General features: G+C 53.0%; 1 protein-coding gene across 2 annotated transcripts in view; it reads right to left on the minus strand.

Moving 5' to 3' along the window:
* The window catches only part of LOC138805078 (glutamate receptor ionotropic, NMDA 2B-like), a 191,083-nt gene that overhangs the window by 60,973 nt on the left and 105,350 nt on the right, over positions 1 to 24,760 (minus strand). For both annotated transcript variants that reach the window (XM_069989655.1, XM_069989654.1), the window contains exon 4: positions 9,105 to 9,703. In XM_069989655.1, the coding sequence (XP_069845756.1) occupies positions 9,105 to 9,703 (599 nt within the window). The remainder of the gene's footprint in view (positions 1 to 9,104; positions 9,704 to 24,760) is intronic.

A 24,760-nucleotide genomic window follows, 5' to 3' on the forward strand; every position in this document is an offset into this window, starting at 1 on the left:
TCGTTCACTCAAGGCTGGGGCTTTACCACTTCAGCCACAGCGCCACTTCCGGTTTTCTGGTGGTTCACTGGAGATCAGAGTCTCATGGACTTTCCCACCCAGGCTGGATTTGAACTGCGGCCCTCACAGTTCAGCCTCCTGAGCAGTGAGATGTCTGGTGCCTGGCTCTGTCATTCTTTGTTGTCAGTCGGGGACTGTGGCTCCCACCTGTCATCCCAGCTAATCCGGAGGCTGTGATCTGAGGATCAAGGTTCAAAGCCAGCCCGGGTAGGAAAGTCCGTGAGACTCTTATCTCCAATAAACCATTAGAAAACCAGAAGTGGTGCTGTGGCTCACGTGGTAGCGCGCCAGCCTTGAGGCTGAGGGACAGCACCCAGATGCCCAGGTGTAACTGGCTGTCCCTGCACATCCCTGCGTGGCTGCGTGGACTCCATTTCACGCTGTATGCACATCGGATCCGGACTGTGGAAGCGTTTTACCCTGGGCTGTGGGGGGCTTTGCCGTGGGGCGGTGCGGGCTCCGGCCCTTCCTTTCTTCACTGGGAAATCAAGGCTTGTTCCTTTCGCTCTCCCCGAAGCCCCGTGGTTACCCGGGGGGCGGGGGGCGGGCACATGACAGGGTGCACATGCACCTCGTTATTACAACGATGATGGTGATTAGTGCTCAGGTTTGTGAGCTGGAAACAAGGGTAGAGACTCAGGCGGCCATTGTGGAGAGATGGGGTGGCCGGGGCGCTGCTTTGTGCGCGTGGGGGTTGGGGGGGCTGTCTGGAGGAAGGCTTCAGAATATTCGACTGCCCCCCTATTTATGAACAGCCGGGAGCCGGCACAGCGCAGGGCAGAGCTGTAAGAATGAGGGACCAAGGTGGGCAGGAGGAGGAGGCCGAGTCCCGCGGGGGTCTCCTTCCTCCCTCCCGCTCCCCCGCCCCGGGCTTTGGTAGAATGCCAGCGTGGCCCCCGGCTCTCGCCACCGCCTGCGGTGGGTGAAGCCCGTGTGAGAATTCACCAGCTGTGCCCGTGCCGCCTCTCTGAGTGGAGATTATGCACCAGGAAAAGCTCTTCCGTCTCCACTCGGAGCAGAGCCAGCTGCACGGGGAACAGTCGTTGTTGATGAACGAATGAATGCATGCATGAATGAATGAACGAATGATCCTTCTGGATGAAATCATTTTGCTCTCATTCATCAAGCTGGCTGAATCTTCCTCAGAGAACAATATACTTAGCAACCTCCCCCAGGCCTTCAAGGCTACCGCTGGCTTTCCAAAACAGCTCCCAATGGGAGACTACCCACCCTTACCCCAGCTACTTGGAGGCTGAGATCTGAGGATAGCAGTTTGAGGCCAGCCTGGGCAGGAAAGTCCGTGAGACTCTGATCTCCAATGAACCACCAGAAAACTGAAAGTGGCCCAGTGGCTCAAAGTGGTAGAGCACCAGACTTGAGCGAAAGAGCTCAGGGACAGTGGTCAGGCCCTCAGCCCAACGGGGGAAAGAGGGAAGGGGGGCGGTGCACGGATTGGCCGCTCATTAAAAACCTCCAGAGACTTCTGGAGCTATGGGCAAGGGGTTTGAGAAAAGTAATATTCTGTTCTGTGACAAGATCCTTTTTTTTTTCTTCTTCTTCTGAAGGGAAATAAGCTCCAAGAAGAGAGAGAGAGACAGAAAGAAAAGCAGGAGCAGGGTGGGCGAGGGAACGAGGGAGACATATGGGGAGGGGGGAGGAGAGGGGCGAGGAACAGAGAACACGGCGAACGAGCCGCCCCCAGACACAAAATGCCAGCACGTCTGGGTGGAAGTCTCAATTGTCAGTGCCTGAGTCTCTGCTCATCAGAGCAGTCTTTCTGCTTTTCTCCCCCAAGATGGGTCTCCATCCCAACGCCAGGAACAAAAAGAAAACCCTTTAAGGCTGGTGCTGGGGACTCATGCCTGTCATCCCAGCTACTCAGGAGGCTGAGGTCGGAGGATCGTGGTTGGAGGCCAGCCCTGGGCAGGAAAGTCCATGAGACTCTGATCTCCCATGAACCACCAGAAAACCAGAAGTGGAGCTGTGGCTCAAAGTGGTAGCGCACCAGCCTTGAGTGAAAGAGCTCAGGGGCAGCACCCAGGCCTTGAGTTCAAGCCGCAGGACTAGCACACACGCACACTCACACACATGCGCACACATATGCACGCATGTATGTCCTTAACCTCCAACAACAGAACCCAACTTTGCCTCATGGATCCTATACTGAAAGTCAAAAAACCCTCTGTGTGCTTAAAAACTAGAACCACCGGACACAGAATAGCGGGGTGAGGGCAGAATGAAGGGCGACTGCTCGCCTCAAATCCTTTCTGGTCCACACCCGAGCAGTCAGCCCCATCTTTGAAGCTGCTCTGAGAACAGCCCGGTGGGTCTCATGGAGAGGAAGCCACGTGGTGATGATGGAAAAATGATCAGCTTTCCCCCGCCCCATCAGCCCAGGGTGGCAGAAGCCGGGGTCATGGCCCTAACGTGGGATCTGGCCTCAGAGTTGCCCCCTGCTGGCCGGGGCGTGGGGGCTCACAGCTCCAGGCCTCAATCACTGAATGAGAAGGCGGCCATGTTGGTCGATGGCTGTACGCGGGGAACACAGTGCTGAGCTGATGGCCACGGAATCGTTTGTGTCATCACTGCCCTTTGGTGAGATGTAACCTGGAGGATCTGCCGTGGTCCTCCCCACAGACAGAACCCACCAATTCTCCCCTCCCTCCCTCCCGTCTTTAATTAGGAAGATGCGCTGCCCTATTGGGAAACAACGCTATCATTCCTTCTGCGTGTTTTTCCATAGGGGTCTGCAGCTAGGCTTCGAGTGTGTGGCCAAGGCTGGGAACCCCCCCTCCAAACCCCAGAAATGGCACACATGATCAAACCCACTCACCCCCCACCCCCTGGGGCTCCAAACCCGCTGTCCCAAAGGCGGGCGGCTCCCTGCTCCTGGGGCGATCGGTGCAAGGTGAGGCCGGGTCCCCACTGTCTCTCCTCCTCCCTGCGGCCTCCCTCCTCCCCGCCCCCCATTTCTTGCTCATTCTGAACACCACTCTCCCCTTCCATTCTGCAGCACGTCGGGGAGCAATCCCATTAAATATAATAACAGTGTGGTAATACAAAGCAGGCCATTTTCCAGCGCTAATAACTTGCATTTCAAAACCACTTGTGTGCTCCGAAATTTAGAAAAGCATCAATTTCTCATCAGGACCCGTGCGCGTGCTCATTGAATCGCAAGCTTTCAAGTCTGTGATCGGGGGTGTTGGGGGGTGAGTTATAAATTACACAGAGAGGAAAGTGCGGTGCTGGAGAGAGAGTCAGGGCGTTGTTGATTGGGGGGGGGGGGAGGCTGGGGGGAAGGTCCATGGCTGGTAATGAATAGATTCTCCAAGAAGGAAACATTCACCTCTGTGCCCTGTTCTGAGGCAGCCTGGGGAAGAAAGTCTCTACCCCTCCCCCCCACCCCCCCCCACCCCCCCCCCCCGCCCAGAGTGCCGAGTTTAAGTTTACACATCAGCGCCATGGTCACCTTTGAATCTGTCTGGCTTCTGCGGGCCAAACAAATGTAGCCACACCCATGGCAGTGGTTCAAACCCACGGAGGGCCCTGCAGGGTTGGCTTCTCATCCCCATCAGTATCTGGGCCTCAGTTTTTCTCAGCCCAATGAAACAAGAATGTGTGCAACAGCCCCAGCTGTTGACATCATGATCACATGGGAACATTCTAAAAGACCTTTTTTTTTGGCCAGTCCTGGGGCTTAAACTCAGGGCCTGACCACTGTCCCTGAGCTCTTTCACTCAAGGCTGGCACTCTAGCACTCGAACCACAGCTCCACTTCCAGTTTTCTGGTGGTTCATTGGAAATCAGAATCTCAGGGACTTTCCTGCCCAGGCTGGCTTCGAACCACGATCTTCAGATCTCAGCCTCCTGAGTAGCTGGGACGACAGGCGTGAGCCACTTGGCTCCTAAAAGATTTTTTTTTAATCTGAAAGAGAACATTCAACTTCTGAAGATCATAGCAAATCTCTCTCTCTCTCTCTCTCTCTCTCTCTCTTTCTGCCAGTCCCAAGGCTTGAACTTAAGACCTGGGCACTGTCCCTGAGCTTTTTTTACGCAAGGATGGTGCTCTACCACTTGGGCCACAGCTCCACTTCTAGCTTTTTGGTGATTCATTGGAGATAAGAGTCTCACCGACTTTCCTGCCTGGGCTGGTTGATCCTCAGATCTCAGCCTCCTGAGTAGCTGGGATTCCAGGTGTGAGCCACCAGGCGGGCCAAACTGATTTATTTGGGTCACTTCATCGAACTCTCCCTACGGTTCTCAGAAGATGAGAGGGGTCTTTGGGGCACAAACGTGCGCTGCGGATTCCCATGGATCAACATGTGTGCTTTGTGCACACAGCAGGTCCCAAGTGACTCTCTCGTGGCACGGGATGCTGGGCACCTTCAGATGGCCCCTGGGCCCGCGTGGGCTCCTCCTGGCCGGGTGGGGAGGCAGGGAAGGAAGCGGAGCCTGGGGGAGCCAGGCCGCTAGGGGCCGCTCCGGGACAGCGCTGCTCCCTGAAGGTAAAAGGCACCGAGCGGAGGAGCACGGTTGCTAGGTAGCAATGGGCGTCATGGCAACCAGGGCTCCTATTTTTAAAATGTGTTGGTGAACACAGGCACACATGCATGTGCGTGGGGGGGGGGGGGAGAGGAGCATTCCTCTGTGACGTTTTGGGGTTTGCCAGGGCAGGCGGGGCGGGGGGAGAAGATCAAGGAGCTGGCTGATCTAGAAGCTGTTAAATCTCCTCCTCCTCCTCCATCTCCTCCTCCTCCTCCTCCTCCTCCTCCTCCTCCTCCTCCTCCTCCTCCTCCTCCTCCTCCTCCTCCTCCTCCTCCTCCTCCTCCTCCTCCTCCTCCTCCTCCTCCTCCTCTCCCCATCACCTGTCACAAATGAACCACTGAGACCACACAGCAGGACTAGAAGGCAATTCTGGCTGGCTTCCATTGAGCGTCGTCAGCCATGCTGGCCTTGACTCCTGATCCGTGTTCTATGGATGTTTCTAGAAATCTGCCCGGCCAAGTGAACCTCCCCAGGTGTGCCCTGCCTCTCTCTCCCCACAAAGTCCAGGCACTGATTGCACCCCGGTTCCCCATACTGGGTCAGAGACACCCACGGGTCCCACGCCTGCCGTGGGAGCGGTCACCGAGGGGGCTGGGGGCCCCGTGGTGTTCTGTGAGGTGCAGAAAAGCAGCCGCCATGTGCCTCCCGCTCCTCCCCCTCCCCACGAACCATCTCAGTCTCTCCCATCTCCTTTCCACAAATCCAGAGAATGACAGTCTTTGACACACAGAGAGGGAAAAAATACAAAAAGAACTCATCCTTCCTAGAAGTAGAAAACCAGCCGGGCGCCGGTGGCTCACACCTGTCATCCCAGCTACTCAGGAGTCTGAGATCTGAGGATCGAGGTTCAAAGCCAGCCTGGGCAGGAAGGTCCATGACACTCTGATTTCCAATGAACCACAGAAAACCTGAAGTGGTGCTGTGGCTCAAGTGGTAGAGCACCAGACTTGAGCTGAAGCACTCAGGGACAGTGCCCAGGCCCTGAGTTCAAGTCCTACAATGGACCAAAGAAAAAAAGAAGAAAAGGTAGAAAGACAGCAATGGTGCAGCCGGGCACAGCAGGTGATGGGCATTTCACACAGCGATACGCCCGTGGCTGGCAGGTGCTGGGCATTGGTTCCCAGGCTGATTTGGGCTTTAGCCTGGTCTCATCTTTGAGGGAAGAATTTATCAGAGATTCTCCGAGAGGCAGGTGTCTATGGCAGGGCCTGGCTGCCCCAGGGTTAACGATGTTTATAAACATCAGCGGGGCTCACTGACACAGACTGGGGAAAGCCGGTCTGCAATCCATTGCTTTGGCAGTGCTGGGATTAGAACTCGGGGCTTGGCCCTGGCTGGGCCAGCACTCTACTGCTTGAGCCACTGGCACTGTGGACACCCGTGGTCACTTGTGGCCACCAGTGCAGCTTTCTTTCTAGATCTGCACAAATCATCGTGGTATGTCCACAAATCTCCATCCTACGAGGAATCCCATAACAGCCCCTCCGAGCTCCTGAGACACAGGCGGTGAGTCTCTTCACCCGTGGTTCTGATCCTAGCCGTCCACCACCTCTGAGCCTCCACCTTCCCAGGTGAAAGGCATGGGGCCCACGCGAGCATGCGCAGAACTCGCTCACAGAAGGCGGCCAGGCCCTGGGCGCCTGGGAGGGGGACCAGCCGGGCCTTCAATCATCATCTACAGGACACGTGCGGCCTGTCCACCCCCTCCACAGACGGCGAGGAGGAAGCCGCACCCGTTCTTCAAGTCGACAAGACAAATGATGGTATTACTGTAGACTTCCAGTGTGCTGACGTGACCTAACGTTGCTGGCAGACTTTTGTTCGGGGAAGGGGAGGAGGTGCAGAAAGGGAGAAGGTAGGGAGGGAGAGAGGGAAAGGAGGGGGAGGGAAGGGAGAGGAGGAGGAGGAAGAGAGGAGGGAATAGGAGAAGGATCTGGAAAGGCCATGGGAAAATGAAGGAAGCAAGTAGCTGAGCTTTTTCTATTCCCATCCAGCACCCTTCTGCACAGTGAATATTTAATAATAACGATAATGATAATAATGATGATGATGATAAACTCCACCCTCTTGATACCGACTCAGGGAGATATGGAGGAGGAGCTTTGGGAAAAGCATCCGCTTTGATTTCCTGCATCCTTGGCCCAAAGCATGTAGAGCAATGCTGGTCAGACTTCATGTCCTGCATATTCTGACCCATGACCTCTGACATACGACCCCTCTCTGATGTCTGAGATAAGCCTTTCTCCACCCTCAGGGCCCTAGGAAGGACCAGGCACTGGGACCATGGCTCTGTCCTCCTGGTGTGGCTTCCACCATGTCTTCTGAGCTTTGCCAGGGAAGAATGTTTCCCTAGGAGGAGACGGTGAACCTTGTCAGAGATCTAGAGAGACAGCTGGCCAAAGGAGCGAAGTACTCCGGGCATGGGGGTGGTGCTGGTGGCTCACTGCTAGAACTTTCTATGGAACCTGAGGCCTGGGCTGAGAACAGAGCAACTGGCCTGTGGAAAAGCCCTCCTGGGCAAACAGCCAGCTGTTTACAGGTTTTCTTTTTAATTTGTTTTGTTGGTCCTGGGTCCTGAACTCAGGGCCTGGGAGCTGTCCCTGAGCGCTTCAGCTCAAGGCTGGTGCTCTACCACTTGAGCCACAGCGCCACTTCTGGTATTCTGGTGGTTCATGGGAGATCAGAGTCTCACAGACCTTCCTGCCCAGGCTGGCTTTGAACCTTGATCCTCAGATCTCAGCCTCCTGAGTAGCTAGGATGACAGGCGGGAGCCACCAGTGCCCGGTTACCTTTCTATTTTTTTTTTTAGAAAGATTGTTTTGTTGTTATGATGAAGGTGATTGCTGAGGGGTGACAGTTACGTAAGTCAGGTCGTGAGCATGACCCCCTTCCTTTGCTCTCTAGTTCTTTATTTCTTAAGCAGGGTGGCGGGTGTGTGGGCACTGCTCCTGGATGCCTTTGGTACAGTTCAATATTCCTTAAAGTAAGTTAAAAATGGACTCTCTCTCTCTCTCTCTCTCTCTCTCTCTCTCTCTCTCTCTCTCTCTCTCTCTCTCTCTCAGTCCAAGCCTGGGACTCAAATTCAGTACCTGACGCTTTTGTGTATTGGAGCCACACCTCCAACCCCTGGATTCTCAAGACAGGCAATGAAATAAAGCAACGCTATCAAGTATCAAGTCTGCCAAAGTCTCCCTTGTGGCCTGGGATGGATTCACACCCACCCTGACACAGACACAGGGAGGTTTCTAGAAGGAGTTTCATGATTTTCCTGAACAATGCTCATTCCTACCTACTTGGCAGTGAGACCACTGTAATTTTGTCGAGATAATCTGAATTTTTACAAAGTGCCTGCGTAACTGCTTGATGAGAAAATAAGACCACACAGACCTGGGATAGAATCTTCTCGAAGCAGTCAATGAACACTCCCCAAGAGAGCCACGTAGACAGAATGGGAGGCCGTTAGGCAAAGCGGCTTCAAGAGAGCACGGGCCATCCGGGTGGTGGCACTATCTGGGGGGTGGGAAGGGGTGGCTGGGTCTCTGGTCCCCTCCCCCTCCTTCCTTCCAGCCCATCAGGAGGCCAGCAGCCTCTCACACTGGTCAGCGGCCACGTTTGCTCAGAACCCACAGAACCAAAGACGTGTGGGGACTGAACACTCCAGGGAGGTGGAGGAGTGTCTGAAGTTGTTTCTGGCATGTACGTTGTCATGGCAACAAAGTGGTCGACAGGAACCACCCTGTCATGTTGTTATGGCAACAACACGATGGCCAAAACCTCCCCAACATGTTGGCATGGCAACGAGGTGGCTGACAGAAACCACCCCAACACATTGTCATGGCAACAAGGTGCCGGACAGGAACCTCCCTGGTACATGGTCATGAAAATAAGGTGACTGACAGAAACTTCCCTGGTACACTGTCATGGCGACAAAGTGACTGACAGAAACGTCCTTGGTACACTGTCATGGCGACAAGGTGACAGAAACATCCCTGGTACACTGTCATGGCAACACAGTGACTGACAGGAGCCACTCTGACCTCTGGCTGAGCCAGCATCCCTCCTGCCTGCCACCTGGCCTCATCCCCGCCCCCAGGGAACACCTTCTGTGTCCCCACGCAGCATAGCTGCTGTCTGTGGACTGGAACTCTCATCTCCCTAAGCCTACCTCATCTGAACAGACCCTCAGGGACCTGAAAGGCCTGGGTTTGAGTCCACATAGATCCATGTACCTCCAGATTTCATTACTGGATGAGGTCAAGCACTTGGGCACCGGGTGCTGGCGCGGGTTTCCTAGAACAAGCGCAGGGCACAGCTGGGGCTGGGCCCTGGTGATTGCCGGCCGCTGGAGGCTGGCCTTCCTCCTGCTGCCTCCTCCACCACTTCTGAGCCTCTGCGGCCAGGCCTCTTCCAGGGCCTCTATGCGCATGCACGCATGCACGCACCCTCCCCTGCGCGTGCTCCTGCGCATGCCCCGGCAGGCCACCCACACCCACACTCACCGGTTGAGCATGTTGGACTGGTAGATGCGCTTTTCGTGCGTGTTGTAGCAGCTGCTCTTAGGCTCGGGGATGAAGCTGTGCTCGGACAGCATGTCCGACGCGGCCGTGGTGATGATGGCGATGCCATCGCGCACACGCGCAGACAGCCCGTAGTCCCACTCGTCGTACGAGACCGAGATGAGCCCTGTGGGGAACTCGGCCGGCACCGTGTCCGTGTCGCCGGCCACCAGGCTGGGCACGATCCACGTGTAGCCATAGCCCGTGAGCCCCACGGAGTGCGCCACCTCGAAGATGTAGGTGGCCTCCTCCTTGGTGCAGTAGAGCAGGATGATGGGGGTCTGCAGTTTCTTCAGCTGGTTCTGGATCTTGGAGTCCCCGTCGTCCAGCGACATGTCCAGCAGCAGCACCTCCTCCAGCTCCCAGCCCACGAAGCTGTTCTCGATGGTGCTGCGGATCTTGTTCACGAAGTCTTGGTACCCGGGGAAGTAGGTGGTGACAATGGAGAAGATGTACCAGTCGTACTCTTCCATGATGTTTAGCATTACCGAAGCCTGCTGCTCGATGGATGGCCCGAACTGGAAGAACATGGACGAGTCGTCCTGTAGGGAGGGTGGGAGGGAGAAAGAGGGAGAGGAAGGGAGGGAGAGAGAGGAAGAGGTAGGAAAGGAAAGTGATAGGGAGACGGAAGAAGGAAGGGAAGGAGGGAGAGAGAGGTCAGTCGGTCTTCAGTGGCAGTGCACACCGAGCTTCCGGTCCATCAGCATTTATTTTCAGGGCGATCGCTTTCTTTGGCTTCCCCTCCCCCAGCAAAGCTAAATCACAAACATGTATGGGACTGGGTTCCCACGCGTCTCTCCTGGGGAGGACAGAGTGGGAGATGTGGCCTAGCGAGGACCCCGTGTACAACCTGCACACACACAGATGTGGAGCCGGGTGCCCGTGGCTCACGCCTGTCATCCCAGCCACTCGGGAGGCTGAGATCTGAGGATCGCAGTTCAAAGCCAGCTTAGGAAGGGAAGTCTGTGATTCCCCATCAAGATGCTAGAAGTGGAGCTGTGGCTCAAGTGATAAAGCACCCAGCTTGAGCAAAGAAAAGCCCAGGGACAGCACCTGGGCCTTGAGTTCAAGGCCGAGGATGGGCATCAAAATAATACTATTAATAATGATAATGAAGATGGTGATGATGATGATGATGACGATGATGATGATGATGATGATGATGGTGATGAAGATGATGATGATGATGATGATGAAGATGATGATGATGATGATGGTGATGAAGATGATGATGATGATGGTGATGAAGATGATGATGATGATGATGGTGATGATGATGATGATGATGATGATGATGGTGATGAAGATGATGAGTGCCTGGAGTGTGAAGCCGGCCTTGTCCCAGCTGTGGGTTCTGGTGAGAGGAGCGAAGGTGGGCAGAGGGGTAGAGGAGGCCGGATGTGATCCACAGGCTCTAAGTCCTCCTGGGAGAATGGGAGGGTGGAGCTGGGTGGGATGGGCTGGGGAAGGGGGGAGGAGGAGGGAGGAACGCTGGGTGAGTGGACCAGGCGCCTGGTATGCAGGGGTGCACACGTCAGAATGAAGCCTCCTGTACAACTGACTGATGTAACCAAAGTATGTGTGTGTGCGCACATGTATATGCGTGTGTTTGTGTGTGTGTGTGTGTGTGTGTGTGTGTGTGTGTGCGTGCGTTTTCTCTCCTAGGGTCCAGAAAATATCAGCAGAGCAACACGTGGGGTCTGGGTGGGGGGGAGTGACTGGGTGTGGATGGAGGGGGGAGCGGTGGGGCAAGTCAGAGCTGCTGACACATGTGCATGCACACATGCACACACACACACACACACACACACACGGTGAGAAATAACTGACTGTTCCCACAGACCTTGGCCAGCCCTCAGCTCTGCCCAGCTGCATTTGTCCCTCACTTCCTGAACCCCGCATGGCCCGCAGACTGACATGGACAATGCCAGGCAGAGATCCCTGGGCGTCTGGTCCCATAGGGACCACCAAGAATGAGTAAGTGGCCGGGCACCGGTGGCTCACGCTAGTTATCCCAGCTACTCAGGAAGCCGAGAGGTCTGAGGATCAAGGTTCGAAGCCAGCCTGGGCTGTGATCTCCAATGAACCACCCAAATTCTGAAAGTGGAGCTGTGGCTCAAGCAGTAGAGCACCAGCCATGAGAGAAAGAGCTCAGAGACAGTGCCCAGGCCTTGAGTTCCAGCCTTACAACTATAGAAATAAGCAGGTGCTGAGGGCAGAGTTCCTCCGGTCAGGTGTGGACCAGCCAAGCGCCAGCAAGCAGGGCCTCACCAGACACCCCGGGCTGGCCTGGGATGGGTGAGCGGCGGGGTACCCGGAGCCCCGGATGCACACCTAGCCTCTGCACACAGTGGATCTGTGTGGCTCCCATACATCGAAAACACCCGCTTCTAGAAAACCCCTGGTGAGTCTTCTACTAATGAGAGTGAGCGAACCTGACCCTCTTCGGTCCTGCTTTTTCTTAGTTCCTTTCCCCTGTGGTGACGAGTGACCTTGTCAGTGACCTTGTCTGTCTCCAAGCAAGAGAATGCCAGGGTGCAGTAGAAGTTCGAAAGGAGACTATGGAGGTGGGTCTGTCCTTTCCTTCCTCTCACCTCTCCTCACCTGATTCAGCACCATCTCACCCTGTTCCGACCCGCTGCGCCCCCCTCGACACCTACCTCCACCATCCACTAAACCAGGGAGCCCCAATGGCGCTGGGGTCTGGCACCCAACTGAGTTGATGGAAGCCAAACAGAAACCACCAGACAAAAGCTGCACGTGGGTGGCTCACGCCTGCCACCCCAGCTACTCGGGAGGCTGAGATCTGAGGATTGTGGGTTGAAGCCAGCCCGGGCAGGGAAGTCCATGAGGCTCTTATCTCCAATGAACCACTAGGAGAGGCATCAGGGTCAGCGCCCAGGCCCAGAATTTAAGCCCCAGGACTGGAAAAGCAAAGAGAGAGAGAGAGAGAGGAGTTATGGTTTCTCAGCATAGCGAGGACCCCGGCCGTACGCCTTTGGCCAAGGCTGAGCCTGAACCCACTTCTGGCTATCTGTTGCAAATGGCGACAGGCTGGGCAAGCGATGACTGCAGCCACAAATCTAGGCACGATCTCCAGGCACAAATCTAGGCGCAATCTCCAGACAAGCCGAGTGGAAGGCGTTGCGGTCAAACACCCATCCTGACAGGGGACTGAAGACCAGCAGCATCCCCTGCTGGTGTTATGAAATGGTGTCTCAGAGCAGCAGCCAGTGAGTGACCAAACCCGACCAGGCCAAGGGCAGGGACGGATTCCTGATCCCAGCTGGCCCCTGAAACTTCGCTGTAGCCTGCCCCAAGAAATGGCTGTGCTGGAGGGAGAGGGGTGATTGGCTGGGGGCAGATAAATTTCTACGAGAGCCTGCAGCCGTGTGCCACATGTGAGCTGTGTACTCTTGGGACTTTGATGTCCATGGCGTGTGTTCGCTAAGAAGGGACGGGAACGACTTTCCCTCCTGTTATACTACTGGCAGTGCATGAAATCGGCCAGCTCCTCGTTCCCATTTCCTGCCAATCCACAATGTCCCCCAACCCCACAACGGTAAGATCCAGCCCACCCCACTTCCGAGACTGTCCCTCACTTGAGAGGGGGTCATTTGCCCCAAGTCATGGCCGCTTCCTGGGGTAAATGGTGCTGAACTGTGGGTGGCAAATGGTGGCCAAGCCCTGGTGATCTAGTTTCTTTAATTGTTTTGTTTCCTTGGCTGGTCGTAGGGCTTGAACTTGGGACCTGGGTGCTGTCCCTGAGCTTCTTTTGCTCAAGGCTAGCGCTCTACCACATGAGCCACAGAGCCACTTTGGACTTTTTGCTGGTTAACTGGAGATAAAGGGTCTTACAGAGTTTCCTGCGCAAGCTGGCTTTGAACCGTGATCCTCTGATCTCAGCTTCCCAAGTAGCTGGGATGTCAAGGGTGAGTTCCAAGTACCCAGCTTTTAGGTCAATGCAAAGGAATAATAGGTAGAGAAATAGGGAAAAAAAATTGCCAAAAAAAAAAAAAAAAAAAAGGGAAATGAAATGGATCAAGAGAAACAGTGCGATCATTAAGTTAGCTACTGATTAGGGAGAAGGGTTATCAATAACAATCAGGCTCTATTCATGAAGGCAGATGCGTACAATCATGCGCACTCCACGCCGCCAGAGAGAAAGGCATTTGCAGGATGAAAGAAGAACGATCCGTAACTGAGACCGAGGCGCCGAGAGCAGGCAGCTTGCTGAGTATCAAGTGAGAAACACTAAAACCTAAGCTGTGCGTGCTGTCAAAATTCCCCGGTTCATGACGGGCCGAAGGGTGAGAGCCTACGGGGTGGAGAGCAGGTGAAGGGGAAGTGCTCAGTGGGCCGGCGGCGGCTTCCTTTCAGAGTAGCAAAGATGATGACCTGTGTCTCGGATATAATAAATATGTATATGTAATAATAATATCAAATTACATTATAATCATAGGTTAATATTCAATGGTATCATCATCGATGGTAAATTAGTTATATGATAACTAGCTTAACAATAGGTTAATATTCAATTGTATTATCGATGGGCAAATGAATAAGTTATATGTAACTAAGTTAACAATAGGTTAATATTCAATTGTATTATCACTGATGGCAAATGAATGAGTTTTAAGATAACTTGATAATAAGTTAATATTCAGTTGTATTATCATCAATGGCAAATGAGTGTTATATGATAACTGAATTAATAATAAATTATGTTATCATTAGTGAATTAAAAATTAATAAATTAGTAATACATCTTCCCGTGCCCATCTGAGCGGATCACTGAGTTCGCTGATGGAAAGGCATGGGGGAGAGGAGCTCTGAAGGGGGGGTGCTCAGAGCATTTTGCTATTTGATTCACCTGCAGGGCTGTCCCCTCCCCCCCCTGGAAAAAAAGAGCAGAAAGCCACTGTTTCCGGAAGCAGTGACAAGGTCTGTCCACGTGGGGCTCACCAAGCGATCCTTGGTAAAGGGAGATATTCCTCCGTCATCCCTGCTCTGGGCAGAGTGGACAAACGAGGGGGGCTCGGGTTCCTTTGGCCCCGGGTTCACAGCCCTTTGCCCCCACGGTGGCCGAGTCCAGGGAGAGATGTCCTGAGACAGCACTGAACTTTCCCCCACTCAGCATCAGCCGTTGCTTCCCCGGGGGTCTCCAGGTGGGAAGAGCGGACCCCGTGTACTGGAATGCGGTAGGAGCCCCCAATCAGAACGACGGCGACTGGATTCACCACTCCCCAAACCAATCGGTCATCTGCCCTCCAAAGAGCCAGGCGTGTCCCCAAATGAAAATAAAATGGCATTAAGGAGGATTTGGAGGAAATAAAATGTTATCTACCGGGGAGTGCGGGCTGGCGCTGGCCCACGTGGCCTGCCGGGCAGAGCAGAGCTCGCATGGTAACTTGGCCTCGCTGGCTGATGCCAACATGTCCGCCTTCAGAGGTGCAGCTGGAACTCTGCCTGAAATCATGCCAGCCCCAGATCTCAGAGTAAACCGGGACCCCCGCAAGAAACCAAGATGAACGAGGGCCAGGTGGTTCTCCACATCTTCCAGAGTAACCACACCATTGTCTTCACTTACGTAGTGGAGCCAGCAAGCACTGCAGGCTGAGGAAGTGCATCTGCCTGTCTATCCACAGTCCCTCCTGCTGCCCATGAGGCCCTGGGTTCTCTGCCCTCTTTGATGAAAGGCACTGAAGAGGCCATCAGAGACATCATCAAACTCCCGTCTAGATGGATAGCTGTCGTAATCCACGTGCCAAGGCCACTGTGAGCTAAACAGCTCCTTTTCTATTTTCATTTTTGTAGGTCCTGGGGCTTGAACTCAGGGCCTGGACACTGTCCTCAAGTTCCTTTGCAAGGCTGGCACTCTACCACTTGAGCCACAGCTCCACTTCTGGTTTTCTGGTGGTTCATTGGAGATAAGAGTCGCATGAACTCTCCTTTCCAGGCTGGCTTTGAACCGCAATCCTCCAGATCTCAGCCTCCTGAGTAGCTGGGATGACAGGTGGGAGCCACCGCGCCCAGCCTCTCAGCCAGTTCTGAGAACAAGCAAAAGGCAAATCCACAGGTATGAATAGTTCCACCAAGTGCCAGATGCCAGCTGGAAACCCACGTAACTCTGGGCCTTAGCAGTGAACCGTAGCTTCGTCCCGTGGTGGACCAGGCCAGGGCTGGTGGACAGGACGAGTAGTTTCCTATCCAAATCCCATCTGCGGTCTACTTGAACTACATGCCCATCTTTTCCTTGATCTGCCTAGCCTTTCATTTTCAACTCCAAAGATTAGATCAGGCTGGTGGAAGTTGTCCTTTATGAAGTCAGATTCTCTGATTTTAAATAACTAAAAAAAAAAAAAAAAACAACCCCTCTTCTTCAAATGATTGCACATTGACTTTGTTAAGATTTCAGGTTTCCTTCAGAAGAATCAATACTTATCAGCTACCCACCCATCGCCAAACCTGCCTGCCGGTATTTAAGTGCCATTGTGTAGCTTTGGGCTGCGCTGAGAATTACTATTTAAACAATGTATACAAAAGCAGCAGGATGCCACATTTTCTTCTTTCGGTTGAAACAATTCCTGTGGTCACTTAAAAATGCACAGAGGTTGGGCTGGGAAGGTGGCTCAGGGGTAGAGTGCTCGCGTAGCATGCATGAAGCCCTGCGTTCGAGTCCTCAGTACCACACACACAGAAAAAGCCGGAAGTGGAGCTGTGGCTCAAGTGGTAGGGTAAAAGAAGCTCAAGCCCTGAGTTCAAGCCCCAGGACTGGCCTAAAAAAGGAAGGAAAAAGAAAACCACAGAGGAACAACTCTTAGCTCTCAAAACCCCCTATCAAAGGAGCAGAATGACGTTTTATTACTAATCCAGGACTTCTGTGGGGTGGAGGCTGGGACTTGGGGTCTCACAAACTCACTCTGCTTTGTTTGGGGCAGGTGCTCTACCACCTGAGCCACATCTCAAAACTGCCCCTCTCCCCCACAGGGTGCTGGACCCCTGGCTGGCCGCTGTGACTTCCAGCCGTGAGATCTAATCTTGCCTCCTTCTTGGTCCCCTGAACCTCCCGAACCTCCCTCCAGCTGCTGGCAATGTGGGCAGCGTCTCAGGGACGCTTCCTGTGCCCACCCGTGGTCGTGTGTGGCTCTGACCACCGTGTGGGAATGACCCACAACTGGTCCCAGTTCCAGGTCTCAAGACAGAGCCTTCTCCAGACTAGGTCCTGGCTTCAAAGGTGGCTCATCTGCTCATCCGCCAACCTGGCAGATGGGTGACCTTGATGGTTCTTCATCACCAGGCCACTTCACCGTGCCAGACACAGCTCACTAGCACTGCCTAAAAGGAAACTAGCCTTTTCTTCACAGGTCAAAATTGAGAGATTCACCAGGTGCCGGTGGCTTCCACCTGTCATCCCAGCTACGCAGGAGGCTGAGATCTGAGGATTGTGGTTCAAAGCCAGCCCAGGGAACAAAGTCCACTTGACTCTAATCTCTAATTGACTACCAGAAAACCAAAAGTGGCGCTGTGGCTCAAGTGGTAGAGCACCAGCCTTGAGCAAAAGAGCTCAAGGACAATACCTAGGTGCTGAGTTCAAGCCCTAGGACCAGCACACACACACACACACACACACACACACACACACACACACACACACACACACACACACACACACACACACACACACAGTAAGGGTTCTGTACATCTGAAAGGACTGTGACACGGCTGTGTCAGAGGCTCCTAACGGATTTCTGTCTTCTTTTACAGATAAATCCCGCAAATCCCACGTGATTCCCAATGTGGTACAATCCCAGCTGAGGACAGACATTCTGGCCCACGAGCCCTGCCTGTCACCTCCACCCAGAAGTGGGCGGAGTGGGGGGGAGTGAGGCCATAGATCTGCTTGTGGGGGGGATTTCAACATCAAATACTTGCAGAGCAGGAACTCTTGTTTGCTTGTTTTTTTTTGGGGGGGGGGCGTGGGGACAGTAATAGAGCTACTCCTTGTCTCTCTCTCAGGCCGGGCCTGGAACTCATGATCCACCTTCCAGGATGCCGGGATTACAGCTGTGCGCCACCATTCCCTACAGTAGTGGGAAGTTGGGGGTGATCTCATCCCAGGGGGGTGGGGGGACATTGAGCTGAGGGCATGGTTAGACCCGTGGAGGGACCGATGGCTCCTCCCGCCTTCCCACCTGCAGATTCCCACGCTGTGGAGAACCCAAGACTCCACACGTTCTTTGCTTCCAGACCCACATTTTTTTCCTGGATTTTTCTCACTTTTCATTTCTTTTTATAAAACGTGGCCCGAAATGGCTCGCGGGACCTTGGCTGCGAGTTTTACCATGCAGGCATTTACAGAAAAAAGAGGGGGGTGCTCCCAGAAATACCTTTACACACACTTTGCCTCCCCCATCCCCAGGAAAACCAGGCTGACCCCCCACACCTCAAAGCTGTAATGTCTTCGACTTTCGCAAATTTGATCAGCAAAAGGACAGAGATTCGTCCTGTTCAATTGCAAGTTAGCTGTCCAAAGGGCTTCTGCCACTGGAACCCTCTCCAGCTTGTATATTCCCAGCGTTGACTGCACAGGCCTGCACTGACTAACACTCTAATACTCTCTTAACCTTTCTCCTGTGTGTGCATGTACATATACATACATATAAAACTTCAATCTCCCTCTTTTGTAATCATATTACTATTAATGATTGTTATTATTGTTATTCTTGATGTTATTGTTGTCAGTTGTGGGGTTTGAACTCAGGGCCTGGGCGCTGGGACTGAGCCTCTTTGTGCTCAAGGCTGGCGCTCTACCATTGAGCCACAGCACCATTTCTAGCTTTCTGGAGGTTCGTTGGAGATAGGAGTCTCACTGGCTTTCCTGCCCAGGCTGGCTTTGAACCGCAATCCTCAGATCTCAGCCTCCTGAGTGGCTGGGATGACAGGTGTGAGCCACCGGTGCCAGCTTGTTATTCTTTTTTTAGGTCCAGATTTCCTCCCCCTCCCCCGCTCCCTCTTCATTGTCTTTCTGTTCCCACGCTTAGGGTCCAGTCCGGCTCTGGCTGGTGTAATTCCAAGAAGGCCACGCAGAGCCGGCTTTTCGACGGGCAGTGGCTCACTCTCGCCTGTCCTCCCTCCCTCCCCCTCCACTCGCCGTTCACTCATTTCCCAGCTTGCTGGTTGCTGTTGCTTTCATTTAACTAGGTTCTCTGCTCCGTTCCCGGCCTCCACCCTCGTGTTGCTCCTGTCTGATCTGTGTTGAGATGAACACCACAGAGCCCGGGACCGACGGGGGGCCTCTCCTCGTCTCCCGTGGAGCCCGTGGGCACACACGAGCGCTCATGACGGGCCATCAGTCTCACATTTTTGTCCCCGCACACCCCGTTCTATTCTGGTCTCCCACCGCAACGCCCGCGTACCGTATGCTGGTCCCCCCTCCCCCCAGCTCCCCTCCCACCTGTGCGCTTCTGTTCTTATGATCGCCTGCCAATCAGAGCCCTCTGGAAACCACCCACTCCCAGGAGCCACCGCACTGTCCACTCCATCTCCGTGATGATGATTAAAACCAGGACAGAGGGGGAAGGCCAGCCATGCCGCCAGCCCTTCGTCATCGTTTGGGGTGTGTATGGGCAGGTCCTGGGGCTTGAACTCAGGGCCTGGGCACTGGCCCTGAGCATTCTTTTGCTCAAGGGCTGGCAACTCTACCACATGAGCCATAGCTCCACTTCCGGTTTTCTGGTGATTCACTGGAGCTCAGAGTCTCACAGACTTTCCTGCCCAGGCTGGCTTTGACCCACGATCCTCAGATCTCAGCCTCTCGAGTAGGAGGGATGCCAGGCGTGAGCTGCAGCGTCCAGCTGTGTGCATCATTTTTTGATCGTGATATCGATCCAGCAGTATAATTACGACTTTCCGCACATTTTATGTCAGCAAAGGGAGACACAAAAGGTTAAGCAGTCCGGAGTCGCCTGTCCGCTGGAAAGTGAACCCAGGATCGGAGGACGGCGCGCGAGGTCTGTTTGGCAATGAGCCAAACAGAGTGAAGCACGCTGCCCGGGTTTCAAAGCTACCAGCAGGGCTGGACCCCAAAGGAAGTATGATGAACCCCAGCTCCACAGCGGTTCTGCACACCGCCACTGAGCTGAGCGACCTTCCCAGAGGCTCGAGGAAGCTCCCTTGGCCCTTCTGTCTTCTTTTTAAACACTTTATTTTCTTCTGGAAAGAATGCCTAAGCCAAGCTAAGCAAGGAGACCCCTTGTCCCCAGCTGCTGTAGCCCCCACAGCTGTCCAGCCAGAGCTCCAAAGCCACAAGGAGAAAGTAGGTCTGAAGACAAGACAATTTGGGGCCCTAATTTAATTCCATGTGTCAGAAAAAGTTGACCCATTAAACTCTATTCCTACACTACATAACTAAACCTTATAGACTCCCAGTGTGGTCAACTCTGTCGAGAACTGAATAGATTGACTGATGGATAGACTTAGAGAAACAGACAGATAGGTAGGTAGATACAGATAGATATATGATAGGTAGGTAGATAAATGAATAGATAGGGAGAGAAACTGACCAGATAATGACGGACAAGATACACAGATGATAGGTAGATGTAGCTAGACGATACCAGATAGATGGTATCATATAAGATGCTTGGACAGAGAGACAGATGACTGATATAGACAGATATGTTTGTAGATAGATGACAGACAAGATATATAAGGCAAGATAAATTTAGATGGATAGATGAACAGAAAATATTGATATAGACAGATGATAGATATATAAATATGAGTATAGATAGATGTAGGTAGACAGATGATAGGTAGATAGATGATAAGATAAATGAATGAACAGGGAGAGAAATAGATATAGCCAGATAATAGAAAAGATAGATAGATATAGATATAGAGAATGGCAAGATGGATAGATAAGATAGGTGATAGATGATGAATGGAAGGGTAGATGACAGATAAAAAGATGGATGGATAGACGGATGGATGGATGGATGATAGATGATAGCTAGATAAGATGGATGGATAGATAAATGGATGGATGAATAGATGGATGACAGAAAGTTGAATGGATAGATAAATAATAGATGGGTGGATAGATACAGACATATAGAATATTGATAGAATAGAGATATAGAGATGACAGACAAAATAAGAAGGATAGAAAATAGACATTGGTATATAGATAGATGATAAATGTAGGTATGGGGATGGATAGAGAGATATGGTAGATGATAGGTAGGTAGATATAGATAAGAGAGAGATAGATAGCTTGATAGATAGTAGACATATATAACACAGATGATGGTATAGATAGATGGATGGACGGATAGATAGACAGATATAGTGGATAGATGCTGGCTGGATAGATGATGGATAGATAATAGATGATAGAGAATGAATAGATAGATAAGACAGACAGACAGATGCTCTGAGGCCTTCACCGAGCTAATCTCCTTCTGCCCTACTTGGCATCCAGCTCTTGTCAGCTCGCCAGGTGGCTGGCCAGCCTGGTTTTCCAGGAACCGCACACGCGTCCAGTCACACAGGACACCAGGCGGGACCATCCTCACCCTGGGGCCGTGTCTCCACGTGCATCCTCAGAGCTGAGCAGAAGGAAGTGGCATCTCGAAGCCAGGCCCCCTGCAAGGCAGGGCCGCAGCCTCCCTCCCCCCCCCCCCCCCCCCCCCGGGCCTCGCCTAGGAGCAGCCACAATTGAAAGCTGCAGCCCGGCTGACTGCAAAGCCAGCCCGGTCCAGCCGCCCCACCTGGAAACAGTTCTCTGAGTGACTCAAAGGGGCATCAAGGCAGCTGGACGAGGCTTGTTCTGCCCAGAGGTCTTGTGTCTGAGTCCATGAGGAGCCCCGCAGGTGGCTGGCTGCGGAGGAGGAGGGCTGCGGGAGGAGGGGGAGGGTCTATTCAAGAAGGCCAGGCCTCCCTGCGGGACATGCTCCACAAAAGAGGGACAATAAATGCAGACTTCAAAATCCCTGGGGAACCCTGTAGCCCCTTCCATCCTCCCCTTGCCCCCCCCCCCCCGTGGACCCCGCCCAGGCTCAGCTCAGAAGCTGTCTTTCATACTCTTTCTCTCCTTCTTAAGACCTATTAAAAACAGGTAGGATCTGATGCAAAAGAATATCTACTGGATATTATAAGAAAAGAAAGAAAGAAAGAAAGAAAGAAAGAAAGAAAGAAAGAAAGAAAGAAAGAAAGAAAGAAAGAAAGAAAGAAAGAAAGGAAAAGAAAGAGAAAGAAAGGAAGAGAGAGAGGGGAAGAAAGAAAGAAAAGAAAGAAAGAAAGAAAGAAAGAAAGAAAGAAAGAAAGAAAGAAAGAAAGAAAGAGAGAAAGAAAGGAAAAAATTAAGAAAGAAAGAAAGAAATTAAGAAAGAAAGAAGGAAGGAAGGAAAGAAGGAAGGAAGGAAGGAAGGAAGGAAGGAAGGAAGGAAGGAAGGAAGGAAGGAAGGAAGGAAGGAAAAAAAGAAGGAAGGAAATATGTATATAGAGAGAGGGGGCGGGGAGGGAGAAAGGCAGGCACTGGTAGCTCACGCCTGTCATCCCAGCTACTCAGGAGGCTGAGATCTGAGGGTGGAGGGTCAAAGCCAGCCTGGGCAGGAAAATCCATGAGATTCTTATTTCTAATGAGCCACCAAAAAGCCCTAAGTGGAACTGTGGCTCAAGTGGTAAAACACCAGCCTTGAGTGAAAGAGCTCAGGAACAGTGTCCAGGCCCTGAGTTCAAGCCCCAGAACTGGCACACAAAAAAGTATATACAAATATATACATATATGCACACACACACAGAGTTTGAAGATATAATTTAGGTGAATGGGTGCATCAGGGCTCAGAAATATTCTAAAAACCGAAGTGTAGTAGCATGCAAGGACATTTGAAGGACTGCAGAAGCAGCTTCTCTCTCTCTCTCTCTCTCTCTCTCTCTCTCTCTCTCTCTCTCTCTCTCTTTCTCTCTCTCTCTCTCTCTCTCTCTGACTCTGCCCTTCTTCCTTTTTCTTGATCATCTTTTTCCCTCCCAAGCAGGCCACACAAACAAAGGAACCCTCTTCTCAACGTGGATCACAGAGTCTAGAGTCCCTTTCCTCCAAAACCAACCATTAAACTTAGAAATAATGCTCGACTTTTCCTTCCTCCTTACCTGCCTTCCCTTCTTCCTTTCTTTCTTACTAGTCCTGGGGCTTGAACTCAGGTCTTAAGCACTGTCCCTGACTTTTGTTGCTTAAGGCTGGTGCTCTACCACTTGAGCCGCAGCACTTCTGGTTTTCCAGTGTTCATTGGAGATCAGAGTCTCACGGACTTTCCTGCCCGGGCTGGCAATCCTCAGATCTCAGCTTCCTAAGTAGCTGTGATGACAGGCGTGAGCTACCAGTGCCCGGCCAGCTACCTTTCTTTATGAATAGCTGGTCATGAGAAAGTTTCAGACATACCTTGTCTGATCATGGGTTTAAGACCCTCATTCTCCTGAAGTGTGGAACTATCCCCATGGGAAAGGAATGTTACCCAGAGGGAAAGAAGAATCTGATGCACCGCCCGCTGGGCTTTTCCCATCTCATCTGGTCACGTTTCTACACACGCCCACCCAATCTCAGAGTCCAAAGTTGCCTTTGGCCTTTGGCCTTCAATTCGAATACACTGCTGATTACAGGAATGCGCTGCACCCTACTCTCTAGTAACCCCTCTTCAGTCCCGGGGGTGTCCACAGCACATGGAGACATCGCAGCCTCCCAACAGTGTGGTGGGATCCAGTCTCACATGCAACTTATGCTTCCAAAGAAAACATCCCCATTTCTTCACCTCCCTGACTTGGCTGGCTGGCCTTCAGTCTATCCACATCACACAGGGCAAAAATCCATTCTTGCCAGGGACTGGTAGCTCACACCTGTCATCCCAGCTACTCAGGAGGCTGAGATTTAGAGGATCGAGGTTCAAAGCCAGCTTGGGCAGAATAGTCCGTAAGATTCTGATCTCCAATGAACCACCAGAAAACTGGAAGTGGCGCTGTGGCTCAAGTGGTAGAGCACCAGCCTTGAGCAAAAGAGGTCAGGGACAGCACCCAGGCCCTGAGTTCAAGACCCAGGACTGGCACACCAAAACCCCCCCAAAAAAAACTAAGGTCACAAAGGGAAGGAAAATGGAAATAACTCCCAGACCTTTAGACACTAAAGTCACCCAGTGCCCACGGGGCCACGGGGCGAGGCGTGAGTCACATCTCCTCCTGGGAGGCCACGGGCCTGCTCACAGGCCAGAAGTGGGTTCCTCTGAGAGAAGGACTCAGCAACTTTGACTCCAGTACCTCCAGCACCTCCAGACAAACTCTGAGGCCCGCCTCCCCCCTCCCCCCCACTCTCTTTGCCCAGGCGGGGGACCAGCAATGGCGCTAAGCCCCGCCCCCAGGACCTTCTGTCTCCCATCCACAGCCTGCCAAGGGTGAACTCACTTAGCGGGCCTGCAGCTGACCAATTGCCCATTTCCACATTTCAAGGCCACCCCAGGGAAGTGCCTGGGGATGCTTCTTGCTTCTTACAATGTCCTGATTTTTTATTTATTTTTTGCCTTCCTCTCCTGCACATACTTAGAAACCTCATTAAGTCAGAGGCAGTGTCTTTAGACCAGCCAGGTGGCATGTGACCCCCCAGCCTTGCGAGCCGGAGGTGGTGAACTCTTGATAGCCAGCGGTGGCCTTCCAGAAGCCCGGTGCTGAGGGACACCGTGGTGCTGAGTCCTGCTGACACCGCCCTGTTGTCCACCCAAGTGGAAGCGACCATGATCGCCATCGATGGCTCATTAAACCAAGTCACCCGGCCTTCCCGGGCCCCCGGGAAATGCCCAAGCTGGCCAATGCCTGTGGCAGCTGGACCAGGGAGAGGGGTGGGGCAGAGGGGCCTTGGGTTAGGCCTGGACATCTGCCCGGGGGGTCATCACACACACACACACACACACAGAGGCACAAGTATCTGGAGAAATCATTTAACCATCACTAATCTTTAACGCTTCCTCCATGGGCAGGAGGAGCATCTCAGAGGAAACTGGCGGCTAGGGTCAGATGGATGGGGTGTCCTGCACGGGGACCCCCCAGAGCAAGGACTGGGGCCTAGCCCCCTGGGAGCGCTGGCCACCGACGGGATGGGGTTCCCCATCATCCCCGTACCCTCCCACAGGGATGAGACACTGCTCCCTGGAGTGAGATGGAGGGAGGGGCCGGCGGAGCTGGGGTGAGAGAGGGGGACAGACTGAAAGTGAGGAAAGCGACCCTTGGAGCGCTCTGGAACTTTCCTCAGGCCCCAGAACTCCAGTGACAGGGTGTTCTTGTGCACTGCTCAGAGGGTCCCCACGTTGGGTGACTCAGAAGGGGGTGTTCACGGTGCTTGGCCCTGTGTGGGGTTAAAGCATGCACGCTCCCCACTACCACCTCCTGGGCCAGGATTCTGGAAGCATCTGCTGGAAATTGGTTTCCTCTGATAACTGGCCCAGGCCTCTGTTCTAACCTCTGATCTCTTGCGGAACTGGGGGTACAGACCAGAACGACACCCACCTTCTGCGGACGCCTCTCCAACCTCCAGCCCTGAGTCAGGGACCCATCTT

The sequence above is a fragment of the Dipodomys merriami genome, unplaced genomic scaffold, assembly GCF_024711535.1.
Source record: "Dipodomys merriami isolate MVZ:Mamm:240054 unplaced genomic scaffold, mDipMer1.0.p SCAF_384, whole genome shotgun sequence".
NCBI lineage: Eukaryota > Metazoa > Chordata > Mammalia > Rodentia > Heteromyidae > Dipodomys > Dipodomys merriami.